Source organism: Nelumbo nucifera, chromosome 1 (assembly GCF_055504915.1).
Source record: "Nelumbo nucifera cultivar China Antique chromosome 1, China Antique-T2T, whole genome shotgun sequence".
NCBI classification, from domain to species: Eukaryota; Viridiplantae; Streptophyta; class Magnoliopsida; order Proteales; family Nelumbonaceae; genus Nelumbo; species Nelumbo nucifera.
Window position 1 is genome coordinate 215,911,675 of NC_142649.1, and position 12,681 is coordinate 215,924,355.

The 12,681-nt window shown below is 39.6% G+C and overlaps 1 protein-coding gene and 1 non-coding gene across 2 annotated transcripts; both read right to left on the reverse strand.

Annotated features, from left to right (window-relative positions):
* Positions 1–2,350: 2,350 nt before the first annotated feature.
* LOC148804506 (small nucleolar RNA R71) lies at positions 2,351–2,457 on the reverse strand. Its single transcript, XR_016081723.1, has one exon. It is a non-coding gene; the product is annotated as a small nucleolar RNA R71 (small nucleolar RNA).
* Positions 2,458–8,355: 5,898 nt separating this feature from the next.
* On the reverse strand, positions 8,356–12,247 carry LOC104604645 (uncharacterized). The gene is made up of 6 exons (XM_010269080.3): positions 11,161–12,247; positions 10,822–10,984; positions 10,483–10,659; positions 10,311–10,394; positions 9,304–9,385; positions 8,356–9,029 (listed from the first exon to the last, which is right to left on the reverse strand). Exons 1-6 carry the CDS (start codon positions 11,559–11,561, stop codon positions 8,587–8,589), a joined length of 1,350 nt encoding a protein of 449 aa, XP_010267382.1. The 5' UTR covers positions 11,562–12,247; the 3' UTR covers positions 8,356–8,586.
* Positions 12,248–12,681: the final 434 nt, after the last annotated feature.

Here is a 12,681-nt window from a genome sequence, read left to right on the forward strand (position 1 = left end):
CTTCTAGCCTTACTTTTACCTCTGTTACCTTGTCATCGGTCTCTATCATTGCTTGTCCCCTTATTTTCAGTAATCAAAACCTCTGATTGAGAAGATGATGCTTGCTGAGTTCATTGTCTGACTTCTTCATTCAAAACAACAGTTTTTACATATTCCAATGTCACTACACCACCAGGAGCAGAGCTGGACAAAGTCACGCGCAAATTTTCCCAAGAGTCAGGTAGAGTATTAAGCAACCAAAGTCCCAAAATCTCACCTTCAAATTTAATACCCATGTCGGACAATTGATCAAAAAAATAGTTGGCTGAAGGAGAGTGGGCTATAATATGGGTCAATATCCCATAATGGGTTGGGCCCAACAGTTTCGGCACCGCGTAGTAATATGAGCATAACTCTCCCATCCGGATTTCGATTGAGATTATTCAAGATGCATTGGAAAGATAAAGAAAAACTCTAAAACTTTTATGTTTTGAGTTTTGATAGATTCAGACTGCATCAAAGTCAAAATCTGGCCCGAAGTCTGAGCAAATTCGTAGAGAAGCCCAGTTCGCAGCAAAAGCCTTGCAACAGCCCAATTCGTGAAGAAGCCTAATACGAATACAAGAATAAGCAAACTGAAAATAGTCCTATCAAATTTAATTTTCTGATGTAATTCTAGAAAGATAAAGGAGATTGAAATTACCAGATGAGAGATATGATAGGATTAGATCTAAAAGGAATTAGGACTTTTTATTTTTGAGAAAGAACTCCAAAAAGGAGTTGGAAACAACCCCTCCTCCTAAAGCTATATAAAGGGGGGGAGGGGCGGCAGACTAGCATCAAGGCATCAATCAATCTCTGGAGCAATCAAGGAGAAATCCTCCAAGAATGCAGTCAGCAACGTAAGAGGAGAAAAGGAGGAAAGCGGCGGCATGGAGAAGACAAGCTCATCGATCTCAACCTCAAGGGCGACATCATGAGTTCTTTCTTCTACCTTGTTTGTATAAATTCTTTTATCATGAATTACTTTATTTATAGTTGGGGCTATGGAAATCCTAACCACGACCATTGATTGATTTTTATTTAATTCAACCAAGTTGTTTTTATTTTCATATTGTCTGAGTTATTATGCATAATGCAATTAAGAGCCTGGCCAGCTCTTAGTTGATTTGGTTTATGTGAATGAACCAGAAAGGGAATTCATATAATAGACTAAATAACCCATAGTGTGAATTGAACGGTATATAGGAATATATATACATGATTCATCTGATGATACAGGTTTTTCATAGAACTTAACGCAATTTTCTATCTCGAGAACTCTAATCGAGGAATCGAAGGGTTACTTGATAGAAGTATGTTTGATATATCCTGGAAGGGAATATTAAATAAATTAGGAAAAACTTCAGCTTATGAAAATAACAAATTATCTTAGTTAACTTAATAAATTGATGTTCATTGGAATGGTTAAGTGGACCAATAGTCCTAGAGCTTTTAATTAGATCGTTGCAAGTTCAGTCACTGATTGCCCTTGTTTTTATTTCTTTTTTCTGTCTTTAATTTTCAATAGTTAAATTCGTTAGATCCAAAATTCGGTTGTCTAAATAATCAAAGGGAAACTATAGTTTTAGTACTTATTTTGTTAAATCCTCGTGGGAACGATATTTTTATACTACTTGATAATTAGTGCACTTGCTAGGGTTATATAATTATAGCTATCAAGTTTTTGGCGCCATTGTCAGGGATTTAATCCTAAAATAATATTAGAATTTGTTAACCTTGGTTAATTTGGATTTTACTCTGTATTTAATGTATTCAAATTCTTATTGTGTTCATATTAGTTAGTGTATGACACACACTAGAGGCGAAGAACTAGCAAAATTTGGCCCTGAAATAGAGAGAACCCTTTGCATACTGCAAATAGCCAACAAAAATAAAGAGAGAGAAGGTTGAAGGAGGCAAACCAATAGAAGAAGTTGAGGAAGAGACGGCAGACGAAGCAAATCGAACTCTTTTGGACTATGCTTGTCCAACAATTGATGGGGCTACTTCTAGCATTTGCAAGCCAACGATTCAAGCCAATAATTTCAAGATCAAACCTGCGATTATCCAAATGATCCAAACGAGTATTCAGTTTAGTGGGTTGCCGAGTGATGATCCTAATGCACATATCGTTAACTTCCTGGAAATATGCGACATATTCAAGCATAATGGAGTTAGCGATGATGCTATTAGGCTTAGACTTTTTCCATTCTCATTACGTGATAGAGCTAAGAATTGGCTTAACTCACTCCCTGCAGGAAGTATCACTATTTGGAACGACTTAACTCAAAAATTTTTGGCTAAGTATTTTCCTCCCTCTAAAACAACAAAATTGATCAATGATATCACTACTTTTGTTCAACTTGAGAGGGAATCTTTGTATGAGGCGTGGAAACAATTTAAAGAGATGCTTAGGAAGTGTCATCACCATGGAATACCAATTTGGCGTCAAATTCAAACTTTTTTATAATGGTATTACTTCATCTAATCACTCCCTTATTGATGCAGCTGTAGGAGGCACAATCATGAGAAAAACTCCAGAGGAAGCCTATGATCTAGTGGAAGAGATAGTATCAAATAGTTACTAATGAAATAATGACCGAGCTGATCGAAGGGGAGTGCATCATCTAGATTCTTTTTCAGCTTTATCTGCTCAGCTTGCTACTTTGAAAAAAAAATTAGACAATCTTAGTGTTGTAGCAATAAATATGTCATCTTGTAATCTATGTGATCTTTGTGGCCAATTGGGACATTTAAATTCTGATTGTCAGGTAGGTAATCATTTTGCTTCACATGAAAGTGCTAATTTTGTTTCTCATGGTGGCAGGCCAAATTTCAACCCTTATTCGAATACATACAATTTAAGGTGGAGGAGTCATCCGAATTTTTCATGGAATAACAACCAACAAAAAGCACCCATGGGATTTCAACAACAACCGCCCCTGCAAGAGAAGAAGGGAAATTTAAAGGACATGATTTCTAAGTTCATTAATACTGCGGAAGTAAAGTTCCAAGATCACGAAAAGAGATTCTTAAATCAAGAGGCATCTATTAAGAACTTAGAAGTTCAAGTGGGGCAGATTGTGAGCATTCTGTCAGAAAGAAGAGATGGACGATTGCCTAGCAATATAGAGAAGAACCCAAGGGAGCAAGTGAATGCCATTGCCTTAAGAAGTGGAAAAACTATTGGCGAGATCAATGATGATGATCAAAAAGTTGAAGTAGCCGATTCACAAATAGAAATCGAAGGGAGTACACCTAAACTAAATTTAGACGCCATTAAACTTCCTCTTCCCTACCCTAAAAGAGTTTTGAAAGCTAACTTGAATAAACAATTTGAAAAATTTTTAGAGGTATTTAGAAATATACATATTAACATTCCTCTTCTTGATGTATTGCCACAAATGCCAAAATATGCCAACTTCTTGAAAAAGGTGATGTCAAATAAAAGGAAATGGGAGGAATGCAAAATGGTGAAACTAAACAAAGAGTGCTCAACAATTCTTCAAAATAAATTGCCCCCAAAGCTCAAGGACCCAGGGAGTTTTTCTATTCCTTGCACCATATGAGATACTGAGTTTGAGAAAGCTTTATGCGATTTAGGTGTCAGTATAAATCTAATGCCATATCCTATCTTTGAAAAACTTGGATTCCATGAACTAGCACCTACTACTATTACCTTGCAATTAGCTTATAAAAGTATTAAATATCCTAGGGGAATAATAAAAGATGTTTTATGCAAAGTGGGCAATTTTATTATACCTGCTGACTTTATTGTGTTGGATATGGAGGAAGATAGGACAATGCCCTAGATTTTAGGGAGACATTTTCCTGCTACTGGTAATGCTTTAATTATCGTACAAAAATGTGTACTTACTCTTAGAATCAATGGTGAAGAAGTAGTATTTAATGTATTTAAAACCATGAAATATCCTTACACAATTGAGCATGAAATATATGCAATCGATTGCATTGATATTTAGGCAGTTGAAGTCGATACATCTAAATCAGATGATCCTTTAGAACGTTGCATTCTTAATTCTTGTAAAAATGTGCAGGTCTTGAATGAAGAAATTAAGAAGGTTTTGAACTATTTGGAAGCCGGTCAAGAAGAATTCAAGCCAAGACAAGGAAATTTTTTACCATTGGATGGACCGACCTCTACCAAGCAATTGCGACCTTCTATTGAAACACCTCCAGCTCACACAAAACTCCTCCCATCTGTTGTGCAGGCCCCTATTCCATATTTAAACCCACCCATGATGGATGAGAGGGGAAAACATCGGAAGTTGCAACTCTACAAGACCTGGAGGATCTGGTTTATGATTAAAAACAGGGAAGTTTGTTTTTCTTTTTTTTTTTTTCTCTTCTTGTTTTTATAGTTATGTTATTTTCACATTTTCTTTTTACCTTGCATTGAAGACAATACGTAGACTAAGTGTGGGGGGGGGGAGGGGAGAATAGGATTTTATTTTAGTTCAAAAAAAAAAAATCAAAACCTCAACTCTTTTGAAATCAATTGAAACAATGTTCTAAGAAAATTCTTGTGAACCTAGTAATGAGGTACGATCAAGGAGTACATGACTTATCTGAAACCATTTCCAGTTAAGCTAGTCCTAAATTCAGGTTTAAGTAAATGGGGTAGTTGCTTTACCATTACTACAATTGGTAGGATGGAGCATAAAATGCACCTATCAACCAAGTAATTCAATAGTAGGATGGAGCATAAAATGCACCTACTAGCCAGCAAATTCAACAGTAGGATGGAGCATAAAATGCACCTATTAGCCGAGTGATCCAAAAGTGAGACGGAGCATAAAATGCATTCACTCCCAATAAAAAGAAAAAAAAGAGAAAATAAAAAGAGAGGTTTTCCCTAAAAATTATGGGGGGATTTGATAAGAATAAAAATTATCATATTTTTATCCCTAAAAATTTAGTCTTTTATACTTAATTAGTACTTAATTGGACTCATTATGCTTGTATTTCGGTTTAGGGCATGAAAGAAGGCGTCAGGAGAAAAACAAGGCTAATTGGGTAATTTTGCACAGTTTTGGCACCGCGTAGTAATCTGGGCATAACTCTCCCATCCGAACTTCAATTGAGATGATTCAAGATGCATTGGAAAGATAAGGAAACACTTGAATTCTTAGTGAATTGATTGGCGAGCTTCAAGAATTCTGTGATGTCTTTGGGTTTGTTCGCCACCACATGCCATTTGAATTCTCAGTGAATGATCCCCTTTTTTGCTGTCGCGAGTCTCACGGTCGGGTCTAAATCCGGGATTAGTAGGCAAGTGTCGTTGAAACGTTTGATGTAGCTTCGGATCAACTCTCCTTCCCTCTGGACTATACTAAAAAGGCTTTCTTGTGACATTGGGCACTTTTTACTAGTGATGAAGTGCGAGCTGAACAACTGTACGAGCTGCGCCCAACTTTTAATTGTCCCGGGCGCAATGTTTCTATACCAAGTGCGGGCTACCCCTTTGAAGGTTGTGGAGAAGGCAACGCAGATGCAGGTTTCGTCAGCCCCAACGAGATGCATCTGGGACTAAAAAGAATCTATGTGGTCATTTGGGTCGAAAGACCCATTATACTTGTCCAGGGGGGGGGGACCCTGAAGTTCGCTAGCATCGGGGAGGCCAGGAGCACATGGGATAGTGGAGAGGGTACAGAGAGGAGGGGAGCGGTTTTTGTGACTCCCAAGCTTACCTCCATTTTACCTTTAGGCTGCTCAGGTCGGCTAGATCGCACGAACTGGCCGGGATTTACCGCCTGGGGTGCTCCAGCATGCCTCCTTTGCCGCTGCTCAACTAGTTCCGCAGCAGTGCTGCTGACCTCCACACTATCAAATGGTGCTTTGGTCGAGAGTGATTCGGACTACCGACTACTACGGACTGAGATGTCTTGCCTGGAGTCCTCAGCTAAGACCTCGAACCGGTTTCCTGCGAGAATGCCTTTAGGTCGTGAAGGTCGAGGTGGACTGATTCTGGTGGGCCGAGTATCTCTCGACCTGCTTAGTTGTTGAGAAATGGGAGGGACTTGTCTTTCTCTCCTGCCGCGAGACGAGACCTGGGAGGTCTCTCCCCGACCAAGGCGACTACTTTGGCGGCGAGGCTTGCTCGGGGTGATTGGACACTGAGGTGGGGTAGGTTGTTGGTTCAGCTACAGTAGTGGGAACTGCTACTGGTACATGTGGTGCAGAACTTGTTGTTTGTACCGTTGGAACTATTGGACCTGTTGCATTTGGGCTTGAATAGCCTGCACGCAATATACCAGGTCGCTTAGTTGGCTTTGTGTCCTACTCCAGGGGGAACTATGGACGGTTCAACAGAGGTTGCACCCACTACAAGGAGGAGTGGGGCGTTCACAGGCTCAATTGGTTGAGGTATAGCAGGTACTAGGATCCCACCCGCGGGGAGCAGTATGGTGAATTGGCCTATACAGACGGTTGGGAACTGAAGTTGCCCCCCGGAGATGTTTGCTTCTTTGTGCTGTCCGGCGTTGCTGGAAGAAGCCATGGGTTTGGTTTTGAGTTTTTTAGGTTTTTGGAATGGAGATAAGAAGGCTTTTAGTGACAAGTTTCCCACATACGGCACCAATTGATGTGGCGTAATCCGGCTACTCCCTGATGGATATGACCTGGCTACCAGCAACGATGAGAACTGGGTTCCTGAAAAAAAATGAGTCAGAGATCCCAGGGTGGCTCACCCGGTGAGGATACTTCGATGGCTAAGTTAGAGCACGGTGATAATAGAGAGCTTGAAGATGATAACAATGAGAGAGCTAGAGAGCGAAGATTACACACAACAATAATAATAGAACGTACCTTCGCCCCTAGGGGGGCAGAGTCTTTATATACTATGGCCTAGGTGTGTTGGTGGAACGGTCACTGGATACCTACTGCGATGGGACCTGTTGCGTGTTAGGTGGATGAAACGCCATCAAATGGTAATACTGTCACTTCCCGTCAGAACGGGGAGTTAGTGAACTAATGTTACCGTTATAAAGTACGATCCTGCGGGATACAGAGTACGGAGGTGTGTTCCTCGAGGTTGCCATGCGGAGGTCTAAAAGTTAGACGAGCTGCCTGTAGGATACCGGACTGCTTGATAGCGAGCTAATTGGTAGTGAGCTTCTCGAGCTCGTGCTCAGGTCCGCCCCTGACATGAATGCCGAAGTGCCCTTGGACCGGGGTGATTCATCTGTCCAGGCTAGATTTGTAACAAACTTGGTTCCATTAGTCTGGTTGTGATCTGGTATCGGGACAATCTTAGCCCAAAGTGACTTTAGTTCAGGGTATGCTGGTTCCATTAATCTGGTTGTGATCTGGTATCGGGACAATCTTAGCCCGAAGTGACTTTAGTTCAGGGTACTTGGCATACCCCAGCTCGCTTTATAGCGAACTGATTTATGCTGAGTTATCACCCGTGTTGAGTCATGTCCACATGCCGATCTGATTACATCAAGTTGTCGCTCACGCTGAGTCACGTCCACGTGTCTCCCTGTCATGAGGTCGGGCCAAATTCTCCTTCGTCAGGGGTTTTTTGACATTTTGAATGTTTATAGATCTGAAGTGGAATTCAGAAATCTGCATTGTGCCTGTCTGTACTTTTCCACAAAAACAAATGAAAATTGAGATTAACAAAATACTAAGTATCAAAACTATGTAATCAAAAGCTATTAAGTTTTAAAATATAAGTCTAAAAGAAATGATTTGATTTTTTTTGTTGAGAGAAAAAAAAAATGAAACAAGTTGATATGAACTGAAACTCCGGATACTATCTATGGAATTACAAATGCATGGATGCATAAGATTTTCCAATAGTGCAAATATCAGAAAGCCAATATAATTTGTCTTGATGTATATAAATTTATAAATTTCAATAATCAATTACATTTATTGATCCACTAAGAAGAGAAATTATCTACAAGTTAATATTAAAAATACTAGCATGTGCCACATGTATACTATTTATATGAATTGTTTTCCTATATCATTTTCAACGAAAACCATTTATTTTCCTTGATTTTAACAAGAACAAAAGAAAAGAAAAAAGAGAAATTATCTTACCACGAAGTCATGCCAAGTACAAGATGGCTGAACGGTTATCATCATAGTTTTTAAATTATTATTTTTTTTAAGGTATCGTAGTCTTTAAATTATGATTTTGTAGCATTTAGGATAACGATATTGACCAATCTACTCTTACCTTCCAAAAGTCGGTTTCCATAATCCTCTTTCTTTGTTTTTCCCCCCTTATTCTCTTGAGGGTGAGGTTGAACGGAGAGCTAAAACATACAGCAGAAGTGAAAAAACTGGATTTGTGTATGATTTCAATGGCAAAGGATCCTCAAATGAGATTTTCTATTCTGCTGGATACAAACGTACAACCAATTCCCTCCTCTCTTCCCATTTGTAAAATCACAGTTAAATTAAAACAGGAAACAAGGAGAAAAGAAAACAAACTCATCTTACGAAGCAAGTGAGCGTCCATCATATCAGTGTCAGCTCACTCAGCAAAATGAGTTGTAGCTTTTTTTTGTTTTTTTACATGGATTCGAGTCACAATCTCCTGCTGCCAATCTTTGCAAACCTTCTGGCTACTCCAAATATAACTGCTTTAGTCAATAGGCCCTGATCAAGAGTACATGCAAGTGCGACAGCTCCACCAATAAACAGGAGCTTAGGTATGCTCCTCCCTAATGGTTTATCAGATGAATTTATTATTTCAGCCTCAGGTGAGTCACTGGTGGTTTCTAAAGATCTCAGGTACTCTGGATTGATTTTGGTGTTCATCTGAGCCATGAAAGCACAATGGGAGAGTGGTGACCCTGATGCTCTATCTTTCTGATACGCTCGTAAGCCAGGCTCAATCTTCTTTACAGCTCCCCACATCCCCTGACGTACACCAAGTTTCGCAATTTCCCATGGAATACCCATATCTTCATGATGAAAGAGAAGCACCTCGCAAGCAGTCATCTGACCATCCCCTCTCTTTGATTCCACTGGTTTATGTACACCACAAGATATCTAATTATTGATTGGTTTTGAAATTTCAAATGGAAATCAAAGAATGGTATTCATATAATAAATTGTTTCCTAGGATCATCAGGAAAACAGAACCACTTCCCTAATTTGCATAGGAAACTACAAGGTTGAGGGAGGATAACTTGGACATTTACATAAGAAGAAAAGCAAGGAGAGCTGAAAGGATGCAGAAAACCAACTTGTCATGGACTATTTTGTTCACATAAAAGAAAATTGGAGGGCCCTATTTACCTGCACGAATAAACCAACTAGAATAGTACAGGTCAACACGTCTTGGCTTGTTGCGCCTTGGCACCGAGGAGCAGGGTACTCCCTGAAACATGAAAACGAAAATAATTCATTTTATTTAAGTTGGTTGAGAGTTCCTTGAAAAGAAATTAACACTACTGAGTGCTGATAAATTATGGCCGTCAGAACATGTGCTGGTGATATTCATGTTGGCTTCTCCACATGACCTACCTTATTTCCACCAATTGGAAAGATGATTAGGCTGGATTTCCCAATCTTTAGGATATCTGTCATATCTAATTCCCCATTCTTACATCAACTCTGTATCCTTTTTATTTGGTGTTCTCCCTGGGTGATATTAGCCATCGAAAAATCTTGTTTTAAACTAATGTTCCATAAATAAAAAAGGCTTTTATGGATGACTGGTAAGGATTTTTAACATGAAATTTGTTCCATGGGTAGATGAGTGAGAGGGGAATAAATGCGGCCCTTTTGGGCCCAAACTACATTGCCAGACAGAAGATTCCTCAATCATTTAGAGTTCTTCCTAAATGCCCTGGCTAAAAGATCAGTGCCCAATGCTGTACATTTCTCATCTCTTTTGATTCTTAGAAGATGCTTATGACTCATCTCTTTGAGAATCTTCATGAAACTGTCTGTTTCCTTGCCTCTGTTGCAAGCCACCAAGGTTCATAACTACATGTCTCTCCTATAGCAACAACTGGAGATATGGTTGTGAACCTAACAAAGGCTAATTACTACTCTGTGTGTATGTTTTGTCAGTGCGTGATGTTTGCATTATTATTGTTGTTGCAGGGTTGGTTTAGTCTCAGGGCCACCTTTTCCTTCCAATTAAGGCGAAATGTTAAGCAACAGAATGCCATTAATCTCAATGGACTAGATGGACAGCAAGAAAAGGGTGCTAAGACGAAATTCTCCAAGAATCCAATTTAAACAGAAATACAAAAAATAGATGGGAAGATTAAAAAAAAGGTTTTCCCTTTCCATACCTTTGTAACACAGTAGTATGATCTTCCAGATTGCCAAATTCGACGCCCAATTATGTATTCTCTGTCACTACAGAAGAAAGGAAACTGTGCCACAGATAATGTTGTAAACGTAAGTGGATGCAAACAAGGAAATTAAGCATATCCGTTAAAAGATTTTTTAAGATTCCCTCACCTTGCGAATCCAATGGACTATCATCGTTCCTGTGGTCGAGCATTCGTCCACTGTAGCAGAATATATCAACATGTCATCCCACTTGGATCGGAACTCATCGTCCCAGAAGAAGTCCCTCACCATCTCCGGTGTAGCATCCTCAAAGACTGTTCTGCTACGATATTCAGGAGGGCCAGTCTAACAAAACAAGATAATGTAAGAAGAAAATAAACAAGAAATTCATGGAAGTAGAACTTTTCTATACGTAGCATAAAAACTAAATCAAATTTGGCTTCACATGCCACCCGAATTTGTTCAATCAAATTATTTTTGGAGTTGGAGAGAAGAAACCCTACGTACCTCTGGATCTCTCCGCCAAGCTTGATAGCTCATAGTAGGAGTAGAACGGTCCATCATGTGTATCCACGCTGGACCTCCATCTTTAACCTCAACAAGCTGGGACAGATGCTCTAGATCCTCCCCAGTCACAACCACTGAAGTTTCCCTTTCAAGCTGCGATGAACTGCAGCAGCGATGAACAAACCGGGTGACGGAAAGAAGAGTTTCAGTGCCAAATTCATTTATATTTGGCAAACCAAGCTCATATCAATAAATTCAAACAGAAATTGCTATTGTGGAATGAAATAGTTGCAAGGATGACAACAAAAGGATTGAACCAAGTAGATAAATCAAACATACCCGCAGTCTGGATTTGTGGTCGATGGTAAGGAGAAGGTCTCCTTCTCCAGGGAGTCGTCGGAGATCCAAGAGATGCAACTGGGCAATTGTGACTTCAATGAACTCAAGCTAGACATGGAACCAAAACCTGACGATAGTGATAGTATCAAAGCAGGGAAAAAAGAGGAGGGGGAGGAAGAAGAAGAAGAAGAAGAAGAAGAAGAAGAAGAAGAAGTCGAAATTGAAGAAGCCAGTTTGTCTCTCCCCAAATTGGCCCATTTTGGCTTCCAAGACCATCCAACCACAAGCCCAACAAGAACAGCAATCCATAGAGGACCGAAAAACACCATCAGCTCCACGAAGACATCCCCAATTGTGGGTGACCTTTCTAGAATCTCCAACAAAGCCGAAACCACGGCCATAGAGGGCAGAGGAGAGGGGCGAAAAAACAAAAAGGAAATATTAAAAGAAAGGAAGAAAGGAGGGGAAACCCTCGATTCAATCGAAATTAAAAGGTAATAAGTATAGAGAAGAATCGATGGTTCACTGGAAAGATAAGAAGACCCTACGATCGAAACCCAGGGAAGAAATTGAGATGAAAAAAAAAAAGAAAAGAAAAGGGTAGGAGAAAGAGGAAGAAGGAGATTTGGATTTTAGATATGAGCAGCAGAGGAGCTGGAGAAGAAGACAAATGTATCAACGCAGCTGGGGATAAGGATTTAGAGATATGAGGTAACGAAGCGTGTTACAAGGATTACCGTAGGCCCCGTCTTAAATGAAATCATGAAAAACTTCACAAAAGAAGAGAGAGAGAGAGAGATGAAAACACGAATCCCTGAAAGGCTGAAATGCTTATGCCGCTGCTAAATTTAGAGGAACTGCCCTAACACAACTTATCTTAAGCCCTGACTACTGAGACAAAATAAGCGCATCAATGATCAACCTTTCCTTTCAAGGAAGCGATCTGCGATTTGCGATCAGCTGATTTCTTTTCTCTTCGTTCGTTCGTAAATCGTATCATCCTTGCACTTTGCACATATACATATATACATATGCTTGTCTCGGTCTCCATCATTTCATTTTATGTGGTTGCCGCGGTCTCATTTTTCACGTTGGCCGGACCACTGTCGACTTTCAACTTATGACAACTTACTCTTTTTTTATTTATTTTTTAATAAAGAGAATAAGGATCAAGGGCGTGTAACGCGGTTCAGCGGTGAAGTCTACCTACTTTTTCTATTATTTTATCACCGTTATAAAGAAGATTTCAGCCATATTTCCATGAAAAATACAGGACCTGTATCGTAAGCTGTACATAAATCTACAATTGGATATACTCTTCACACAGCGCTCCTAGTGCTCGCACTGCATTCAGCCACATCTCTGGGAACATTTTTCCCAATAATAAATATAAATATTGGGAATATTCGGGATGTGCAAACAGGATATGATGTGAGGAGGAGATCCGAATTCATAAATTAAGGGTTCTATGTTGGATTCTCCAACCTGTAGACGTCTAGGTGTAGTGGAGAGAGATTTTGA